General features: G+C 36.2%; 1 protein-coding gene across 1 annotated transcript in view; it reads left to right on the forward strand.

Annotated features, from left to right (window-relative positions):
* LOC145278034 (salivary peroxidase/catechol oxidase-like) overlaps positions 1-17,129 on the forward strand; it is a 39,593-nt gene that overhangs the window by 2,009 nt on the left and 20,455 nt on the right. Inside the window, exons 2-7 of the mRNA XM_080130252.1 lie at positions 2,176-2,495; positions 5,584-6,031; positions 9,729-9,943; positions 11,778-11,966; positions 15,335-15,377; positions 16,657-16,772. Of these exons, the coding sequence (XP_079986378.1) occupies positions 2,176-2,495; positions 5,584-6,031; positions 9,729-9,943; positions 11,778-11,966; positions 15,335-15,377; positions 16,657-16,772 (1,331 nt within the window). The remainder of the gene's footprint in view (positions 1-2,175; positions 2,496-5,583; positions 6,032-9,728; positions 9,944-11,777; positions 11,967-15,334; positions 15,378-16,656; positions 16,773-17,129) is intronic.

The following is a 17,129-nucleotide window of genomic DNA, read 5'->3' on the forward strand; positions in this document are numbered from 1 at the left end:
AAGAATCAGTGGGAAGAAACCCCACAGCGAAAACAAGCATTCTAACATGATCTAGGTCGATAAATGATGTCAGATTTGACCTGAAAGGTCGCGTAATTGCTCGAATGAGTCTTGCAATAGTATGCCATTAACTTATGGCCAAAACTGCAATTTATCTCTTTGTGAAAACTGCTTTGCTCCTTACAATAATGTATAAATTTCATCTTCATAATATATAGAATATATCACATGGACCCAGTATCCTATTTATAAGGGCCCTGTCGGTGGGGCATTAGAATCCGCTGACTCCCCCTGCAGAGGGTAAAAGTCCCTCAATGGGGGTCCTGGATATGACCTTAAACTATATCCAGTGGTGAGGCCCCAGCTTGTGGACTTTGGGGAGTGTGGAGCCATCCTTTAATTACCATTGCTCGCAGATCCACTCTGGCCCGGAGTGGTAGTACCTATTAGGGTCCCAACTATGGGTTAAATAGAAACCGACTTGAAAACAACAAATATATTCTATTAAAAAATGTTCTTAAAAATCTTTAGATTCGGCATTAAATAACCCGAAAAGGATTGATATGCCGTAAAACAAAACCAACCAACTTATTTATAAGAGGGTCAATATTTCGGTTTCTAAATAAAATAACCAGTTTTACATTCAATTTGTTTATTCTAGTCCATTTTTAGTCATTACACAAAGTTTCAACTCAATAGTAAAAAAAATAGGTAACGTGTAAAATAAAATATGCATCAAATGCGTTTGAAAGCCAAATCACAACGTAATATTAGGAAAATAAACAAATATTTTACTTGTTTGAAATTCATAACATAAATATATTTCGGATCTAAACTCCATCCTCAGTATGTTGTTTTCTTTCTTTTTTCTCTTCTTTCTTGCCAATGACATTCTCCCCTTGATGAAGATAACCTGTAACTTAATAGGTTAAACATGCTTTTGGATTATGTTCCCTGCAACAAGTAGTTGTTTTTACAAATAGTTGTTTCTCTCTGAATTTAGTTGCTTTTCATTCATTTGCTCAGCATCTTCGGAGATCTCTGATCTCAATCAAAAACCGTATTTCTATTACTCTTCCCGCACTTTCATTACTACTCTAAATCAGTTTGCGTTATCGCAACAGACATTTACCATTGAGATCTCGCTTAAAACGACCCTTGTTTTTTTCTTGGAATTTAAGTGACAACAAACCTCTTGAACGTTCCAGAACTATCTGTGCCATTCCAGCCGAGGTATGGATGGTGCTCTACCTCCTAGGTTTTACCATCCTTCTTAACCTTTCATAGCCATTTTCTACTGTCGCACTGATAATAACCGGTGATATTCTCTGGACTTTGTGTGACAACAAGTCCACCCAGATCTGCCATACTTTCATCTTTTGCTAGTAACCTTTGCAACTGACTTTGGGTTATCGCAAGTGGCACATACGATTAGTTTCTCGCTGGTAACGACTATTGGACTTCACTGAAAGTTAGGTTGAAAATAAACTTTACCAAGGTCGCAGAGCCCTTTGCACTCCTCTAGTGGAGGTCTAGTTAGTACTCTCTCTCTCTCTCTCTCTCTCTCTCTCTCTCTCTCTCTCTCTCTCTCTCTCCGTAGTTCTTCCTTCCTCCTTGATTCTTCATAGCTATTTTGTGTGGTATCATCTAAGGTAGGTGCCTTTTCTTGAGAGGCAGAGTTGTTATTATTATTATCTATATATTATTATGATTGTCGCTTCGACCATAATCATGCTGACATCCCTTAAAAAGGAAAGTGGAATATTCCAAATGGCTAATAAACATTTGAAATAATAAAACAAAAAAAATGTTGCTGATAAGATAAAATCTAGTTGTTATTATTATTATAATTATTATTATTATTATTATTATTATTATTAATATTATTATTATTATCATCATCATCATCATTATTATTATTATTATTATCATTATTATTATTAGCAGCAGCAACAGCAGCAGCAGTACTAGTAGTAGTACTACTACTACTAGTAGTAATAGTTGTTGTTTTAGGGGCACAGTTTATGTGACTTATTATTATTGGTAGTAGTATTAGTATTATTATAATTATTATTTTATTATTATTATTATTAGTAGTAGTAGTAGTAGTAGTAGTAGTAGTAGTAGTAGTATCATTATTATTTGTATTATTATAATTATTATTTCATTTTTCAGTCTCACACCGATATTATTTTTGGTTGTCTTGCCATGTCTTGTGAGCTGCCTGACACCGATCACCGACGATCTTTGTCAAAAAGCTTACGAAAAGGCGTGTAAGAAAGTCAGATCTGGTCGTGATTTCGGAGGTTTCAGATCAGAACGAGGTCGAGGAGGCCGAACCGGGGGTTTTAGAAACTCAAGAGGAACTTCTGATGTTGCTGGTGCCGAAGGAACACGTGGTGCTGCCGGAGATGCTGGAGTTGCTGAAGCCGCTGGCAACACTGTTGCTGCTGCAGCCGCTGCAGCTGCCAGAGCTGCTGGTGCCACCGACCAAGGTAATGAATGTTTGCAACAATTTGATCCCTCCACAGCTTTCTTTTTATGCAAATGATACGAAAGTGGCATATTTATTATATGTAAACCATATTAAAAGTGATACTTATTATATTTAACCGCATGTATTTTAAAATAACAATGTACATAGATATTCATATTATGCGTTTTCTTGATAGTCCATATATATATATATATATATATATATATATATATATATATATATATATATATATGAACTATATATATATATACATATATATATATGAACTATCAATATAAATTGATAATTATATATATATATATATATATATATATATATATATATATATAATTATTTTTTACTATAATAATTAAATACCTACAGACACTCGTGTTTCATCCTTTCGGGAATCTTCAGTGCAGGGTGTCACGATTAATACCAGTCGAACGATTTGAACTCCGCAACACGAGACATCTGTATATATATATATATATATATATATATATATATATATATATATATATATGTATATATATATATAATTATTTTTTTACTATAATAATTAAATATATATATTTATATATATGTATATATATATAAGCCTTTCGAGTATTATACGGTAATATATATTGCGTATTACTTTTCAGTATTTACTAAAACATTGTACAGATTAGAAGTAAAATGTATATATATATATATATATATATATATATATATATATATATATATATAGCAATTAAGCTACATACAGACATCCATTACAATAATGAAAAAAAATCTACGCACTAAGCCTGACGAATCCCTGCATGGATGAAAGGCTTACGACTCTGTAGTTTAATTGCCATGAATATGTATGTTCATACTTTACATATATATATATATATATATAGAGAGAGAGAGAGAGAGAGAGAGGGGGAGGAAGAGAGAGAAAGAGTGACATTGAAAGAGATAGATAGATAGATAGATAGATAGATAGATAGATAGATAGATGGAAATTAGAGGAAAAATCTGTAGCCGTTTGAGAAATTTTCAACGCTTCATCCCCATTTTCCAATGACTTCTTCAGGAAATGATAGAGATGATTGGGAAATAAAATAGAATATACTAGGATGTACAGAAAGGTATTCGTCTGCATCGATTTTGAAATAACAATGTATATGTATAGTCATATTAAGCGTTGTATATATATATATATATATATATATATATATATATATATATATATATATATATATATATATAAATGGTCTGTCTGTTAATCATTCTACATTCTACATTTTGTTTTATTCCTCAATCATCGTCGTTGACGTTGTTCAAAAACAACCTACAGAAAATGGACTGTGATTTATGAAAGTATGATAGGTTATGAAAAGGAAGAGTTGTAAAGTGATAACTTCGAATTTGAGAGTATCAAAACCAAAGCAAAAAATGATGAAAGTAAAAATAAAATAGATAAATCCCATAATCTATTATACTATACCTGTTCACACTGAAACACTTATCACAATATTCTGTAGATCTATATTTAAAAAACCTTGTTAAACTTTGTGACATATTTCCATTTTATGGAGGTTAGGCGCGAACGAACACCCCCATAATTTTATTATACCATATTTCTTCAAACTGAAACATAATTATCAAAGTATTTATTAAAGTTTGTGCCTATTTCCATTCTATGGAGGCAAGGCGCGAACACAGACCCCACAATTTTATTATACCATCCCTATTTAAGTTAAAACATACTTATCAAAGTATTATTATGTACATCTATATCAAAAACACTTGTAAACGTTTTTTTTTTTTTTTTTTTCATTTTTAAATTTTTTATTTCCATACTTTGTGGACTAGGCGTGAACGCAGACCTCACAATTTTAATGAAGCAACCGTTCTGCCAGATCAAACATACGCATTCCTGTGTCTCGATATATCTTCTATCATTATATGTGATCAGTTTTCTATAATAGTCAACCATATAGGAGCCTATTCGTGACCAGACACACACACACACACAGACGTTCAGCTTTATATATATATATATATATATATATATATATATATATATATATATATATATATATATATATATATATATATATACGCACACATACACACACACATCGGGAAAAACACGAGAAAGTTTTATTGAAATATTGAAAAAATGGGCAAAGAAAAACTATAATTAGAGGATGGCCTTCTACTATCCGATTAGGTTTTTTCCACAAACCCCTTTTCCTTGGATGTATTGCCTTCACCGCGGCCGAGGAACTCCATTTACCCTCTGTATTGAAACCCTCCAGAATATCAGAAGTAGGCTAACAGGTGTTATATCTTGCCCAAAGTTGACCTGTATCTGCCTTTTTTTTTTTTACATGGGTGTCACCGCTTATCAAGGCCCAGAGGCCACTCGAGGATAAGGATTAATAGGTATACATTAGTCATTGCGATTTTAGCATAGTAAACAGTGGGAATTTTGTAACTTGGATTACTTAGGGGGACGATTCAATTAGAACTTGTTCACATTGGACTTTTTCTTTTTTTTACATAGGCATCAACACATTATCAAGGCCAAGAGGTCACTCAAGGATAAGGGTTAAAGAGTGTACAGTAGAAATTGAACCATATAATAATCATTAGTAATGAAAATTTGTTAAATTTGATAACTTATATGGAACGGCTCATCAAGAACTTATTTACGTTAGACTTGAACACAACCATATTGTAGTCAGCCGGAAAGCAGGAAAACGGAAGACAATTCCACAGGCGTGCAGTTCTAAGAAAGAAGCTTTGTTCATGAAATCTACGTTTAGGTTTAGGCACAGATAAAGAGTGGGGGGAATTTTTGATAGTGTGTACAGCTAGACGAGTCTAAGGCCGCGTCGTTCATCTCCTGTGGGCATTACATATATGCGTTTACCTAAATACATGCAGCGCTTATTATCTAACAAATAGTCACCCATCTGATAATGGCCAAGCTCAACGCCGTTTTATTTTGGTGATATAACAAGGATCGGCGTTACAACATGATTATACCGTATATGAATGTTTAAAATATGATATAATTTTTTTATAAATTTGTACTCAAAAGAAACTGGCATTTTTCAATCAAGGTGTCGCTGCTGCTGTTGCTGCTGGAAACGCTGCCGCCGCCGCCGTCGAGGCTGGAGCCGATGCCGCCACTGTCGCTGAAGCAGCTGCTGCCGCCGCTGTCGCGGTCGTAGTCGGAGCCAACGCTGAAGCCGTCAACAACGCCACTGCTGCCGCCGTTGCCGCCGCCGAAGCCGTCGGTGCCGACGCTGACGTCATCGCCGAAGTAGCCGCTGTCGCCGCCGCTGCTGCCGCCGAGGCCTCCGTAACCGGAGCCGAGGACGCCGCCATCGCCGAAGCAGCAGCCGTCGCTGCCGCCGCCGCTATCGAGACCGCCATCGCCGCCGCCAACGCCACCGCCGCAGCCGCCCTCGTAAACGCCCAAGCGGCCGAGACTTTAGCCAACGCTGACCTCATCATTGCCGAAACTGGACTGATTTTTGTCGAGACCGCAAGGCTCATTCAAGATTTGTAAGTACAGATGTTTTGGGTTGTTTTTTTTTTTTTAATTTTTTTTTTTCAGTAGAAATATTTTGGTCAAATGGATAGAGTAACTGACTCTGAGACGAACAAGGCCGAATTTAATCTTATTGCAAAGGGTACTTAAGCGTTACATTGTATGTATATGATGAGTAGTTTGTTAGAGAAGGAAGCACAACAATCTTTAAAGAGCATATCTCTATGAAACCGGAAGTTTAGTTTACCCGATGAATGTCTTCATTTGACCGATATATTAGCTGTGTTATTGTCGTAACCATATAATCTGTTTACCTAAAATAAAATAAAAAATATATTTGCCTTTTTTCAATGATCACTATCGATAACCTCGGTAAATTCGTTTTCTTTATACTTTTGGATATCTTTAACCGGAATGATTATATATATATATATATATATATATATATATATATATATATATATATATATATATATATATATATATATATATTATATTAGCAATTATAGATAAGACAAAGTCATATGTTGGTATACATAGATTTATTTATCGATGTAATAAAGGAACAGTAAATGGTTTTATATGCTTTTCGTACATCAGCATTTCGAAGCCTAATACTTCTCATCAGAAGAGTGACTAGGGAGTAAACATATCAATAAGACATCTTTAAAAAGTTTTATATACTTCTTTAACCTTCTAATAATATGCATATATATATACATATATATACACACACATACACACACACACACACATATATATATATATATATATATATATATATATATATATATATAGAGAGAGAGAGAGAGAGAGAGAGAGAGAGAGAGAGAGAGAGCATCATTTTTTATGATTTGTAGATAATTAATAGTAATTTGTAGTCCTTACGGGGTTGATTTCGATCTCTATTTCTGTCTTGGTAATTCGAATTAAGTTGTTTTTCCTTTATTTATTAAATATGGCGAATCGAGACACACCATTCTTACTTCCTCATAAAATGGATACAACAGCTAACTATGAGACCAATTAGGTCGAATTCAAATCTCATAGCAAAGGGTGGTTTAACAACTGAGTTACACTGTGTGGAAGAAGTCAAAATGTTCTACAAAAATTATTTTTTTAATCATTTGTTGAATAAGACGACGGCATTCTGAACATTTAACTAGTTATCAGTTATTTATACAAATTACGTCCAATTATTGTATCAAGATTTATATATGTCTCTGCGTTATCGTCATTTTCATGTCAAGTGCTCGTCTGAGCTTCAATCAGTCCCCCTTCAGTCTCTCTCGCCAAACTTTCACGAAAAACATTCGCTTAGCCAAAACCGCTATCAATAATTTCCCACACTCTTTATCCGTGCCTAAACCTAAATCCAGATTCCATGAACGAAGCTTCTTTCTTAGAACTGCATGCCTGTGGAACTCTCTTCAGTTTGCTTGTGGAAACTCTCTTTAGTTTGCCTGCTTTTCAGTTGACTACAACAAGTCCAACGTAAACAAGTTCTTGATGAACCGTCCCCTTAAGTAATCCAACTTACAAAATTTCCACTACTTATGTTTACTACGCTATAATCACATTGGCTAATGTATACCCATTAACTCTTATCCTCGAGTGGCCTCCAGGCCCTGATAAATGGTTATTCCCATGTAAAACAAAAAAAAACGATAAATGTTAAGTAGATAGATTCCAACACAGAAAATAGGAATTCTTGTACTTTTGTCAGAAACATCTCTTATGCAACGAGAGACATAAAGGACAAAACTAAAGAGGCTTATTGCTAATGGGATATCTTCATATGGCATACAATTATTATTTGATGTTATGGAAAACTTTACATGAGATCTGGTTACACTAAATTTCTAGCAGGTACTGGACTCGACCTCGATCAAATTTCATTCAAAATTTGTAAGTCTTTTTAATTTCTGTCATGGTAGCCAAATAGAGAGAACTTAACTATGCAGTCGACTAGATCGAATTCAATAGAAAAGAAATAGTTGATCTATGCGTTACATTGCCCGTGTGGGGTGCCAGGGTTAGAGTTGTTCACGTAGTGAATAAATATAGACAAGCGATCTGGAAATGTTTATATAAAGGGAGATAATTCAAGTTAAAACAAGCGCTAGCTTTCATATTGCTTCTCTCATCATTTTAAATTGTCACTATTGTAGCACTAAGCCTTAGATGGAATAAATAGTTTTTCAAACAGCTGAGGCAAATGACATTTTAGTATTGTAAACAACATTCTGAAAGCAAAAAAAGAAAAAGATAAGGTGGTTAAACAGAGTCAAATATCGATATGTGACGTGCAAATATCAAGAATCCGACGAACTTTTCTCTATGTATTAGATACCACCTACAAAAGCATTAAAACTGAATCTCCTAATTATAGTATTATTACTAGTTGTAAATGAAGGGCATTGCAGTAGTGCGAACTTTGTATACCGAGTTCAAATTATATAGAGGTTATCGTATCACATTTGGAAAAAAAGATTAATTAATCTATACTTTATAGGTTAAATAAATTGTACTGGATTCTAAAGAATTTGTAGGTTAACTAATCGCTGTAGAATTTCATTCTTATAAGCCTATATTTTTAAAATCCCACGTAAGCAACGTTAGCTTTTGTAAAGGCATAATTGAAAATCTTCAAAATATTATACGAAAAGAAATAATTGTTTCCAAAATCTGTTTGCAATAGGTATTTTATTTCGGTATCAAATTATACACAAAAAGGATAATACCTTTATAGTCAAGATTATTTGCTATTTTAACTCCCAGTTTCAGTTCCACAGACGGTGATAGTGACAAACAAAATACGGTTCCTTTTAATTAATGATTACCTTCCTCTCAGATAACTGGAAAGCCCCCTTTTTTCTCCATGTTAAAAATGGCTTCCTTGATCCCTTGATCATGCCAAATAGATGGAAGAAATCGGTAGTTAAATAGAGAAAACAATCTTGACTAAACTACGTCAATCGCTTTATTGCAGATTAGTAAAATATCAATATTTCACTAAATATGTGTTACAAAAAATAAAAATTGTATAATCAGATGACTGCTTGGATGTCTTTCCAGCTCCATAGCTAAATTTTTGATGAACCATCCTTGTGCGAGTCCAGCAACAATCTTTTTCGATAACCGTTAATCGCCCCATTTTGGCATTTAAAATATCTGCAATAAAGCGATGGACAGTATAAATTACTTGATCATAAATAAAATGTCATAACTTCGAGAATATCGCATGAATTTGAATAAAATTTTGGGAAATAACTAACCTTGAAACAGTTATTTGATGATACAATTTTCATGTTTGTGTGACGTATATTTAGTGAAATATTGATATTTTACTAATCTGCAATAAAGCGATGGACGCAGTTTATATCAGAAAATATTTTAGAACAACTAGTGAGCATTGTAATTACTATCGAAGCAAATATCTAAGCTTGTTAGTAGCATAGGTGGTGTATTTTAATTCTAATGTGGTATAATTCAAATTTAATTTGAATGTTGTATAATTTTAATGTAGTATAATTGAAATTTAATTTAAATGTGGTATAATTAAAATTTAATTTTAATGTGGTATAATATAAATTTAATTTTAATGTATAATTAAAATATAATTTTAATGTGTTATGATTAAAATTTAATTTAAATGTGGTATAATTAAAATAATTTGTTAGCATATGTAGTATAATGGTTTAAATTCAGGTTGGACCAAGGTCTTATCGATGCTGAGAACCTGGTGACCGCTGTCCAGCCTCCCCTGGAACTTGTGGCTACGTGTCCCTTCTTGACTGCCCTCACATGTGATGCTGACTTTCCCTACCGAACAGCCGATGGATCTTGCAACAATCTCGTCTTACCTTACTTGGGTCGATCCAGCACACCCTTTGAGAGATACCTACCCGCCGTCTACGAAGACGGTAAGTAAAACATGACGACAATTATTTTGAAATGTGTATCTTCACAATGCCATATTGTTTGTTGTTGCAGCTTCACACTTATCCTCGAGTGGCTTCTGGGCCTTGATAAGTGGCGGTGCCTATGTAAAACAAAAACAACAAAAAAAGCTATCACATTTGTTGGACAAACTTTTTATCAAACAAGAATGATTCGTATAAATGCAGATTAGGTTTAATTCCAGATATACTTTGATAGTGGGAAAGTTTCAGTTGGTCGCTCTGTTGTTTCGCCAAAATTTTAAGTTATATTTGAATCACTTTTATAACCACATCATTAACATTTGCTATGTACGGCACGACCAAAATTGAGTACAATCTACTCAAAAAAATAATGATTTCGTTCATAGTCCTCTCTGCAATCCAACCATATTTTGTACAAATACATTTCAGTCGATGCTTGACTTGCCCACCAAGTCTAGGACACGGACATCCAACAATCTTCGTTTCATCGCTGTTTAATTATATCACAGGATACGTTGGTCAGTAGTAGCTAATTACAGAATTATTTCCCTCGGGTATTAAATATAAACCTTTCTCTCTCTAATAAATAATCTGCTCTTTGTTACGACTCCTGGCAAAAGAGGACGTGGAAAACAAAAAAATAAGAATGCCAGACAACATGAAGGACATCGCGAACATTAACATGGCTGAGTTGCTCGGAATGGCGCAGAACGGAAGTCAATGGCGACGATTCGTGAAGAGTGCCACGGCTGGTTAGTAATGACCATTCCATCAAAGAGAGAGAGAGAGAGAGAGAGAGAGAGAGAGATTATTAATCCGTATAACTAATACATATCTATACAATCTGACGTAGAAAGATGACGCAATCGTCCGCGAAAAAATAGCTTAGGAATCAATGGTAAAGGAAAAGATAAGGATGAAGGCAACAACTGTGCAACCCCAATCTTTATGCTTTCCGACATTAGTAAAAATGCAAGCGATACTGACTTTTAAATAAAACGGTCATTTTTCAATTTCAAGATATATTTTTTTATTTTGTTTGTTGTTTTGACTGTGGGCCCGAAACACGAGTCCTCCTCTCATCAATACCCATGACTCCAAAGTCTGATTGAATTGTACTGTTTATGACTTTTTCATAACAAACATATATTTACTTTATAGTGATATTTAGAGTGTGGACCCCCCTTTATGATGGCAGCAAATTCGCTTTCGAATATTGCCATCACTCGATATAGCACAAAAAAAAAATCGTCCCGCCATCAAGATACACGAGATAGTAAAAAGTGTATCTAATTTATATCAAGCAATGCCTGTGCATGAGGATTGTTATAGTGGGGAAAGACTTTGCACCGAGACAATCCCACTCGCTAAACAACTGCCACATTGATCCAAAATCCTAGGGAGGTCGCTTTCAGCACGGCTTACAGAGCCCTCTCCACACACCATGCCATTTGATCCATGACTGGAACAGGTTGCTGGGCACCAGAGCATATTCCACACGCCAGTGGGTCATATATGCCGCAGCTTACAGGGCCTAAGCTCCTCTGGAGGTTTCTGTCAGGGTTACCTCACCTTTAGCCTTTGGTTAAATAACCTTGGCCCACAAGGCAGTGGAGGTCCAGTTATATGGCGCAGGACACTCGCCGTTCATCAGAGCCCCGTCTGCGTGGCAGTGGTCACGACGTGCACGTGGGGTGGATTTGTCTTGGAGAAGCACAGAAACACGCTAAAATATCTGTGTGCTTTTAACACGCGTCCACACCAGACCTTGACCACCAACCCTTTATAGGGGAGGTAATGCAGTATGTATTTAAAATCTATATTTTCCTGATAGGTCTCGATCTTCCCCGCGCAACCGGTGTTCTTGGTGGTGCCCTACCCGGTGCTCGATTGATCAGTACCAACTTCCATGGCTTCAGCACCCCCGCTGACCGCGACGATCAACTCACTCACTTGACCACCCTCTTTGGTGTCTTCTTGAACCACGATCTTCAGATTTACCCATCCATGCCAACATCTGGAGGTAAGTTTATCATCTACTTTTGCTTTTGTTTCATCTTATATACATTTTGATGATATGACGATACTAGATTTTAATCATCATATGCAATACGTATTAGTTTTAATTATCTATGCTATTAATAAAATTCTAAATGTTTATTTATTTATGTATGTACCAATAAAACTTTCGAACGGATGCATCAAATTGAAAAATTCTTTTTCCCCCTGAAAGGTGTGAGTCCCTAGATTGTTCTTATCTGTATATGGTTGGTAACGAACAACGCTGAGTCATACAAAAAGCCCGAAGCATGTGGACCCGACCTCATCCCAGCTGTGCTATTAAAAAAGTGCTCAGCCGAAGTAGCTCCAGTTCTCTCCAAACTCTACAACAAATGCCTTAATGAATCTTGCTTTCCGAGCTGTTGGAAAACTGCTTCTGTGGTACCAGTATTCAAGAATTCTGGCGAAAGAACTGACCCATTAAATTATCGCCCTATTAGCCTCCTCCCACTTTTCGCCAAAATATTTGAGACCTTAATTAACCATGCTCTAGTCCAGAACCTTACAGATGCTAAACTTCTGACCGACCATCAATATGGATTTAGACAAGCCCGTTCCACGGCAGACATCCTCACTGTAATCTCTGAACGCATATACCATTCACTGGACAAAGCGGGAGAGGGCAGAGCGGTAGCTCTAGATATATCTAAGGCTTTTGACAGGGTATGGCATGAGGGTCTCCTCAGGAAGATTAGATCTTACGGTATCACTGGTAGAATACTTAACATAATTAAATCCTTCTTAGATAAGAGAAAAATCCAGGTTGTCCTCGACGGTCGTACGTCTAAACAATATAATATAAATGCGGGAGTGCCCCAGGGATCTATCCTTGGTCCTCTGCTGTTCCTGATATTCATAAATGACCTCCCCGACAAAATTGCCTCTGAGATGGGTATATATGCTGATGACACCACACTCTATAGCAGGCACGACAGGAAAACAAATGAACATATATCTAAAGTAATGGCAGAAACACTAGAGGATGACCTCAAATCAGTAGTGGAATGGGGACAAAAATGGATGGTAACGTTCAATGCCACCAAGACAAAACTGGTTTCATTCAATAATTACAAGAAACCTTCTCTACCACCTATAGCAATAGCCAACAACTCTTTAGCTGAGAGTACGTCTTTCAAGCTCCTTGGCCTAACGTTCACAGGAAGCATGAGCTGGAACAATTATATCGAGGGCATTGCCAGGGCCGCTGCGAGGAAGGTGGGCTCTCTCTACCGTGCTAGAAAACTTCTAACACCCGAAAGTATCCTGTACCTCTATAAGGCCACTATTCGCCCATGTATGGAGTATTGCTGTCATATTTGGGCCGGTGCATCGGCTACTAGTCTCTCGCTCCTTGACAGGGTTCAAAAGAGAGTCGCAAATCTGATAGGCCCTAAACTGGCATCAAAACTTCAGCCTCTGTCCCATCGTCGAAACGTTGCATCCCTCTTCCTGTTCTACAAGTATTATAATGGTGAATGCTCTGAAGAACTGCAAGCACTTGTGCCCCCACGACGTGAACACCCTCGACAGACCCGACAAGCTACAAAATCCCACCCCCACACTGTAGAGATCCCTAGATGTGAAAGATCTTTCTACTCCAGTAGTTTCTTCCCCAGAACTGCTAGACTTTGGAATTCCATTCCAGGTCACTGCTTCCCCAACTGTACTGACATGCATAAGTTCAAGTGCAACGTGAACCAACATCTCGCTGCCCTAATCCCTACATAGTACCCCAGTAGATGTTTCCCCTGATAGTAGCCCCCTACATTAAAGTGGCAATGTGCCTTGTTTGGGGTGAAAATGTAATTAAAAAAAAAAAAAAAAAAAAAAAAAAAAATAAGGATTTTGGGCCGTTTCGTGCAATTGCCGAAAAAGTTACCTGCCCATGTTAACAGAATTTAGGACTGTCTGTATACAGTCGCGGTAACATCTTTCAGCATACGGACAGGACTTGTGGCGCAATAGATAATACGTCTGACTATGAATCAGAAGATTTCAGGTTCGAATCCTAGCAAGTTCGTAATCATTTTAACATCATTTTATTCAACGTTTACTCACTATCCTTACCCTTAGGGTATTTTTGTTCTTTCGGTGATTTTGTTTTGTGCACATGGGAATTTCTCATACTCCGAGTTCACAAGGTAAGCGTTGATGGTAAGACGATGTTGAGTGTACTTGATGTTGAGTGTACTCGATTTTGTGTTTGTCGGCGTTGTGTATGCCGACGCGGCGCAGCCGCTAGTGTATAATATGAATGATTATACGTAATGATTGTTAGTTCAAGTTATACGCTATTTGAATGAGCATGTGTAATGTATGCTACTTAGAATCATGCAGTAGAGCAACGAAACTTGGCGCAGTTATTTGTCTTTCGCTATATAGGAATCACCCAGTTACATATTTCTCTCTGTTTAATGATGCTCTAATATATTATATGTATGATCACGTGTGAAGAGTGTTAATACAACTCTTATCTACCATTTGAACGATCATATGCAATAATTTATAGTGCAACTTATATACTATTGTTTGTTTTGTCTTCCTTTTAAGTTTATCGTTTAATCTTCATTTTGTTTCGTGTTGCATTAATCATGGTCATATGACAATACTAGACTTAAATGTAATGTGTGTTAGTATAAATTATCTATATATCTATAAAAGTGAGTGTGTGAGTCTGAAGACACTTTTCAACTTATATACTCAACGATTTTTTATCTATAAACTTGATAATTGGTATATAGTGTATTCAGAAATGTGGAAAACTTTTTAATCGGTTTTAGTCCTAAAAAAATGGGAATTCTAATGGGTCAAAACTGAAAAACTGGTACTTGGGGATCATTCGATTCTTATCTGCTTGTCAACTGTTTCACGAGGTTTGAAAAAACTTTTTTAAAGATCCTGATTAGCTGGTCTAATGGTTATCGTACTTGACTCACTATCTGTAGATTTTGGTTTCGATCCCAGCTTGAGTATTTTTTTACTTACAAGAAGTGAACTGTTTAGAAAAAAAAACATAATATTCGAATGCACATGTATCAGATTCTTTCCGTTTTTTTTATTTGTTTGTTTGTTTGTTTGTTTTTTACGACATCTTTTTTTAAGGGATTTAACGTTAAATTTAATACCGGGCAACGCCGGGTACATCATCTCGCTAGTATATATTAAGAATGTGAATTTGTAATGAATATTATTATACCATTTTATATGTGCGTAATTAATTGTCTAATTTTAATATTGTTTCATGCTACTTGATTCATCATGCCATAAGAATGCTAGACATCAGTTCAATATTAAATCCAATACATGAAAATATTGTTTTATGTTTCATAGGTGACTTGGAAGAGAGCATCGACTGTTGTAACTCTGACAATACGTAAGTATAACAGCCTTTCTTCTTTGATTGATACAAGTAAACGTCATACTTTCTACTTGTCACTAAAACTACGTCACATTTCTGACAGATATTACGTCATATAATCCCCACCACGTTACTTCGGTTGAAATAAACTCAACACTTGACGGCTCCTGATGATTATGTGAATCAAAAACAGTTACATGTGTCTGAATTTATCTCCCACGAGTTATTTTAAGTAGTGTTTTTTGACGCGGTGGATTGGTGTGTTGTTTCAGCCAGAAATTTTCCCTCAGCATCAAATCTGCCAGAGTCTAGGCAATTATTGCGATGACTTTTTCCTTGTTGAGTGAGGTATGGTGCTGATCCTGTGCAATTCTAGGAGTCCATTCTCCCAGGCTTTGCTTTCTTCCTTGGATAAGGGATTTAATAATTGCTAATCGCATGCGGCGACCCTACTGAGGAATGCTAACAGGCCTTCCCAGGCTTCTTTGCAGGATAGAGTGCTTTTCCGTTATAATGTTGGCTTTTCAAATCTCGCTTTCTGACCCTTGTGTCACATTATCCCGCCACCGTCGAGGGAGGAGATAAATATTGAGTCCAAGCCATAGCTGAGATGGCTTGTTCTCTGCAGGCTTAAGAATAGTTTTCTGCAGTTCTAGCAATTCTAGTTCTCCCACGTTTTGAGAAAGGGTTTTTATTGTTAATCGATTGAAGCGCCCCAACCAGGGACTGGCGATGAGGCTTCCCATGCATTTTTGACGGGTTAAAGTGTTCTTTCTTTAGAGCGCTTTTCCAAATCCTACTTTCCAGACCTTGTGTCACATCTTCTCATCGGGGAAGAGGGATAAAAACCGACTGTAAATCTTGTTCAAGTAGTTGATATCGTCATGAGCTGCTGCGGTAACGATTGAATCCTGGACTGCTAATTAGCTACGTCACTTCCTTTTTTTATTATTATTTTTTTTTAATGTGGGCATTGGCTCCCAGCCGTTTATCAGAAAATGTTAAATTGATACTTTTATGCTCTTATGGCGATTGTTTCAGCTCTTCTCAGCGACTGAAAAAGTATACATTCTTTTATTTTATTTTATTTGAATTTGGTGCAAAATATGCATCGCATTTTTGTTTTAACAATTGTTTATGGTGTTCCTACAAGCATGGGCATTTGCGTTGACGTGTTTAATGCATTTGTTTGAAATTTAATTAATTTATTTGTTTAATTTTCATGTCTTTATGCTATGTTCTGACATCCACAGAGCCCGACAGAGTTATCGTTCTTTCCTTATATTTTTGCTAGTGCCGTCTGTTATCCGATTGACATCCCAGTTAATGATACCTACTTTGGCGTCTACGGAAGAACATGCATGGAATTCGTACGAAGCCTTGCCTCTCCTGCTCTCACATGCGGTTTGGGTAAGTAAAAACATCGTCGTTTTTTCTTTTCAACAACTAATAGTCACACAGTTTTTTTTTACATGGTAGTCACTACTTATCAAGTCCCGGAAGTCACTCGGGGATAAGGGTTATTGCGTGTACAGTAATCAATGGGATAATATCGTAGTAATCGTTAGCAATGGAGATTTGATAAAGTGTCTTGCTTAAGAGGGCAGTGAGACAAAATAAAACTTGGTGTAAGTAATCAGGGGCTGTTCTTTTACTAAGGAATCTCTACTTATCAAGATCCAAAGGCCACTCAAGGATAAGGGTTAATGAGTATCGGGTACATGATGAGACCTTGACGATTGGTAATAGACTTGGATAGGGTTTGAT

This window comes from Euprymna scolopes, chromosome 6 (genome assembly GCF_053919585.1).
Source record: "Euprymna scolopes isolate OS-2025 chromosome 6, ASM5391958v1, whole genome shotgun sequence".
NCBI lineage: Eukaryota > Metazoa > Mollusca > Cephalopoda > Sepiida > Sepiolidae > Euprymna > Euprymna scolopes.